Here is a 6,097-nt window from a genome sequence, read left to right as displayed (position 1 = left end):
TACCTGTGCATTAATCACTAGACCAAGGATTTAGGTCATAATCACATGGAAGGAGGCTTGTGCGTGTGGTTTGAGACATATCACTGCACTCTTGCCTTATCGTGCGTGCAGTTAGGATGCTAGGTAAGACAAAAATGGTTCCAACTGAGGGATTGATCACCTGGGGTGATTGTTTAGCTCCTGAGTGATATGCAGTCCCTGTAGGATGTTTGCAAGTGTTGACGTGTCGGTCCCACTTCCATAACTGAAACTTGGAGGTTGGGTTATTGCATAGTGACACTCGTCTCATGTTTACCCCGACGAGGTTGTGAATTTGGCTAAATGTGGGAGGGACATTACATGTTGCTTGAGTGCTTGAGCCATAGAGTCACAAAGGGAAACTAGCACAAGTTAGGAGGACCACTGTGAGCAGCCAAGGCTAAACTTCATGTGTTTTCGCTATCTCCATCATTGCAATTAGCAAGAGTACCATTAGTGAGCTATAACCATATCATAGATATTTCAATACTAATTATATGAATATTTTAATCACAAATCTTTTAATCCTTTCCATATATGTACATTATTAAAAGTTGTTAATGTACATTGATTGACGCCGTTCTCCACTTGCTGTAGTCTAACGAGACTGCTTTTATGACTTGAAAATCATGGAAATTTCGGTCATATTGTGATAAAATCCGGTAGGATCTTATCAAAATCCTAGTTATAGCTGTTAATCTTCAATATTTTGGGTGCCCTAGAGGTTCTTGATGGTGCTGAATCCATTTCCACCATCAAATACATGATTCAAACACTGCAAATGCATAATTTTTTGAATTTTTTTGTTCAGATTCCAGCCATTTTTGACCGTCCAGACAATTCCTTCGTCTCCATAGACAACTCCTCCTCCACCTTATTAAATTAATAATATTGATTAATGTATATCAACTACCGTGAAGCCAATAAGTATAAATCAAGCACATTTAATGATATAGTTGTGCTAATAAATTTTAGACCAACACCAATATTATAACATGTTACACTTCAAAAGCAATACCACTATCAAAATAAAATACACAATGTTTCCCTTGAGACCGAATAGCGTTGGGCTGTGTTATACCGCGGTCATCATCCGCGTAACGTTATCTAACAAATAGACAGCCACCGCCTTTGATAGCTCTGTAAATACAATGCATTTTCAACAACTGAAGTAATGTCAAGGACATGTTTCCGCGATGCCCAACTTTTTCAAAATGTTTTGAATAAGTCCACTAATATTTAAAAAGTTGCCAGGTGGCTTTAAAAAATTAATGGGGATGAGAAGTAGCAGCTACAGGAACGTATTTATGTATGTCGGAGGGTAGACAAAACACGTTGCACAGTAGCACTCGTAACTGTTCTTATTTTGTTCGCTCGGAAGAAATAAATACGCTGGAAATCCCGCCTTTTGGCCTTTTCTTGGGTTCGTTTCTTTCTGGTAACAGGGGGCTGTGTCTTATGTATAAAATCTAATCCATGGAGGAAACTAAGAATTTGAACATGGAGGAAGTTAAGAAGCGGTGGATAAGGTGCCTGGTGTGGCAGCAAGTTGTGGGTACGGTCCTATGGATTTCATGGGACATGGTCATGTCCTTAGCGGCCTCTTGTCTGGGCTGGATGCCCTTATCCCAGGGGGCATTGCCCTCTCTGTGGGGTTTTTTCAGGTTCTTGGTGTTCCAGATTTCCCTGGCGATGCTCCTGGTCGCTCACTGCATCGTCACTTCGCCGGAGGAGAAGGCGGCAGCGTCGGTCTGGGAGATGACTGGCGGTCTCATTGGGGCGGTTCTCGGAGGAGGGGGCCGGGGGCGCCGGGGTGCCCTTCGCCGGAAGGTTCAAACTGCCGGTGACTGGTTGCTCTTCGTGCTGATAACCATGCTCGGGGGTTTCTTGGCCGTCTTCTCAGTAACCGGAGGGCTTGTGCAGATGGACGTGTTTGCGCCCTTCCACATGGCCCTGCGAGGAGCGGCTCTTGGCTTCATTTACGGAGCTCATTACGTTTTCAAGAAGCGCTGGGTTCTATCGTTTCCCATTATCCAGGTCGGTTTCTTGCTCCCCTGAATGAAATTTAAAGTTAATTTGTTTTCATTGCTTCCACTTTTGTGGATTACATTGGATACGAAGGAGTAGGATACAGAAGAGAGCAGTGGTGGTATTGATGTTGTTGAGCAATAGACATAGCCTATAGTCTGCTGGCAGCAGCCTATGAGATTCCGAGTTCTAGTGTCTTCCCTGTTTTGTATTTGCTATTTGCCATTGGCATTCCTAGTCAAGATTCCTCAGGACTTAGAACCTATGTAATACATTTTGATTTTGATGACTTAATAAATCAAAATGACTTAATGGGAAAAGTCTGCTGCAGCAGCCTAGATTCCGAGTTCTAGTGTCTTCCCTGTTTTGTATTTGCTATTTGCCACTGGCATTCGTAGTCAAGATTCCTCAGGACTTAGAACCTATGTAATACATTTTGATTTTGATGACTTAATGGGAAAATTACAGTTTATGGTTAATCTCTTGTGTTTGTGCAATAATGCAATTTATTGTATTCATCATTGATGTAGTAGTAATTGCTAATTGTAAACTTGTTTCATTGATGAATCATGATTGCATGCATAATGTTACTTCTCCAGTAGACCCTTCTCCATTAGACCCCTAATTGGACCAGACATGCAATCTAAATGTTCTAAATGCTGGTTTAACCTTTTAGCCATTGATATGTTCCAGATGTCAGATTTATCTCCTGTGTCTTGTACTACTCACTAAAGGATATCTTGTATGAAGCTTTATGATAATGTCCCATGATCCTTTATGAAGTCTATCTTCTTGTCTCCATTGCTATGTCCTTCATTGCTTCTCCTATCTGACATAATATTAAAATCTGCATTAGACGTTCATGAAAGCAAGCCTTTTGATTTTAGAATGCAATCCTATCATTTTTCAAGGACATGCCCTTGACATTGCTGTCAGTACTGTTTCTTAAACTTGTATCAATGACTTTGTATACTTTTTTGACAGTTTTTGTATACTAGCTCTTGGGTTTTATGGTTTTATTAATTTGGGAAATTTTGATGATTTTGCAGCGCCCCCTCTTTTTCAGTCTGAAGATGGGCATCCCCTTAGCAGCAAAAAGAGCTCTGAAGCTATCTGTTTTAGCACTCCCTTGCTCTATCTTAATGTTTTTCCTGCATAGCAATCTCTACGGTAATGGAATAGGAACTTTCTTGAAGCAGCATGTTGTTTTCTTACTTGGAGCATATTTCATTTCGTTTTGCTGGGAGCTCATACATCACCTAATTCAGGTATTCATTTTTTCAACTTACATCATGGTTTTTGTTAATAATTAATGTTGTCTCTTTTTGATAGTTGCTAATCTTTGAAATCTGGGAGTGATATCTATATCAGGTTACTCATGTTATTTTTGAGTATGCTGGTAAAAATTCAAGTGATTAGAGTTAAAGAAACTGATCATGAGGCTTCTTTTTCTCTCTCAATTTTCTCATTCTCTCTAGGTAGTGCACACTCGAAGGTGTGTCTTTGCCCCGCCTCAAGGCTCAGCTGCTGCAGAAACAAATCCAACTGATCCACTGCTTGTGGCGTTGGAAGAGAGTAGTCGCAGATCTTTGGCTCAATATCTTGCTTATCTTGATCTGTGTATGGTCTCTGAAAATAATGTGGACAGCTGGCGCCGGGCTGCCTTCTTTGAAGAGACTGGAGAAACCTACAAGAGAATTATATCAGCTTGTTTAAGGCCTTTAGAACATATGGCAACAAAGCTTCTCGAGGGCCTGGACAGTTCATCTGTAGATAAGACAGCAGATATTTTGTCTCAGCAGATGCGTTCACCAACAGATCGCCCACTGTATGAGAATGTAAAAGAAGTTCTAAATGATTTCCAGGTATTTGGTATTTTTTTGTAGAATATTGATGCTTTTGTTGGTTGGTTTGCTTCATGAAGAGCGAAAACTGCTTAAAATAGTCTGGGAATCTAGAGTATTGGAGTGGTGTAGAAAATCCTGATATGTTCTATCAATCATTACATTAAGAATTCTGCAGTTCTTGCCCCTTTTTTGCTGCTCATTCTCAATAATTAATACGCCCTATTGTTGATATCTTCTAATCCTTTCCACTTTGAAATCAACATCCACGTATATGATTATATCTTCAGGTGTAAACTTTATATTTATTATATTCAATCACCTTCTAATCCTTTCCACTTTGAAATCAACATCCACTTATATGATTATATCTTCAGGTGTAAACTTTATATTTATTATATTCAATCACCTTCTAATCCTTTCCACTTTGAAATCAACATCCACTTATATGATTATATCTTCAGGTGTAAACTTTATATTTATTATATTCAATCACCTGGTTTGTGATTGTATTCAAGTTTGACAATCTTGAAACTCAAAAAAAATACAGTAGCAAAAAATAGTGGATAAAATTCGCAATTAAATTCGACAAGTGTAAATATTTAACACGTATATATTCTAACCAACTATATATAAAAATAAAAAGTTAAATATTTAACACATATATAGTCTAACCAATTACATATAAAAATTAAAATATGGAGTTGTCTTTAGTGCGTTTTTTGGACTTTCCGGTGCCGGAATCCGGTGGAAAAATTTGAGGTGAAATCTTGATTTGCGTTATTTAAACTAGTTTTTTGATTGTATATATGGATTCAGCACCCTGGAAAACCCTAGGGAACTTCGATTGTACAGGATTACCCATCAAGCTTGTGATTTCAATAAATTCCGGCCGGATTTTAGAGAAATTAGGCTGGAAAAACCCATCATAAAAACTTTCAACAAGTCGCACTAAAGACAACTCCTAAAAATATTATACTCATTTAAAAAAATGAAAATAAAATTACTTCTTCCTATTCTTAAACAGAACGACCCTTACATTAGCTTTCAGGGCTGAAAAGGGGGGCACTCAACTCATTTAAAAAAATGAAAATAAAATTATTTCTTCCTATTACATTAGCTTTCAGGGCTGAAAAAGGGGGACACTCAACTCATTTAAAAAAAATGAAAATAAAATTACTTCTTCCTATTCTTAAACAGAACGACCGTTACATTAGCTTTCTGGGCTGAAAAGAGGGGGCACTCGTACCCTGAAGTGCAAGTGGAGAAGCAATTGATTGTCCTAAGTTGCGGGGCTCCTGAACCTGGGTGTCAACAGAGGTCCTTCTGTTTTTGTCTGCGTGGGTCTGACCCCAGCACTTTGAAAAACTGAGGGTTTCAGAAAAGTCTGTGATCACCCACAAATTCATGGTTATCGTTAATGCGGGGTTTTATCACTTTAAAAGCCTTCCACTCGCACCACTGAACGGTGAAAGGGAAAGTTGGGGCTGCTGAAAATGATGGGTTTAGTCGGGGGTCTTCACTGTGTTTTTATTGCCTCTAGTATTCCATTCTTTCCTCAAGTAAAAGATGTTCAGTTGGGCGGTGAATTTAATGGCCAAACATCATTTAATTTATGCAGTCTGTCTTGGCAATGATGTAGGTTATATGCCTTTATACAATCAGCATAATTCTGTTCTCTTTTCTTTAATTGACTATATTTATAGCACTTCCCAAGACCTGGTGTGTCTTGGTGAGTGAACTTGGCTTGGTCCATATACCTGTAGTTGGCCAAATTCCTAAGTCAATATGAAGACTTGGTGAATCCAATTCCCAATTGTTGAATACGGGGAACGTGGCAAAAATTCAAGGTATCATGGCATGTTAGTATACCGAGTTATCGTATTTTTTTATATTTACTGAATTACTGCAGAGTTTTCCAAGCCTTTTAATAATATTTTATTTAACCCAAGGAACTCTCGTGGGCACACCCAAGGGATTTGTTCCACATTTGTGGATGGTATCCCTATTAAACCCGTTGGCATAGATGTTCGCAACATTGATTATAACATTGCATGCACTATAATCATTGCATTAACACACTGAGGGATATCTTCTATTAATTGGTGAAATAGTCTCTTCCTTTTATCAACCTGCAAAGGTGCTGGGGAGAAATTAGTGCCAGTGATTGGCTAGCCGTGATTTTTTATTTTTATATTTTTTGAGTC

General features: G+C 38.7%; 1 protein-coding gene across 2 annotated transcripts in view; it reads left to right on the top strand.

Annotated features, from left to right (window-relative positions):
- Window positions 1–1,206: 1,206 nt before the first annotated feature.
- LOC149226994 (nucleoporin protein Ndc1-Nup protein) overlaps window positions 1,207–6,097 on the top strand; it is a 72,713-nt gene continuing 67,822 nt past the window's right edge. The window contains exons 1-3 of one of the 2 annotated variants that reach the window (XM_089377663.1): window positions 1,207–2,055; window positions 3,096–3,314; window positions 3,525–3,911. In XM_089377663.1, the coding sequence (XP_089233789.1) occupies window positions 1,495–2,055; window positions 3,096–3,314; window positions 3,525–3,911 (1,167 nt within the window). In that variant the 5' untranslated portion in view covers window positions 1,207–1,494. The remainder of the gene's footprint in view (window positions 2,056–3,095; window positions 3,315–3,524; window positions 3,912–6,097) is intronic. The other variant, XM_089377662.1, reaches the window with a different exon arrangement.

This window comes from Pinus tabuliformis, chromosome J, assembly GCF_031772625.1.
Source record: "Pinus tabuliformis cultivar Carrire ecotype Pingquan chromosome J, CPIR1, whole genome shotgun sequence".
NCBI lineage: Eukaryota > Viridiplantae > Streptophyta > Pinopsida > Pinales > Pinaceae > Pinus > Pinus tabuliformis.
This window is presented reverse-complemented; position numbering and strand designations above follow the sequence as displayed.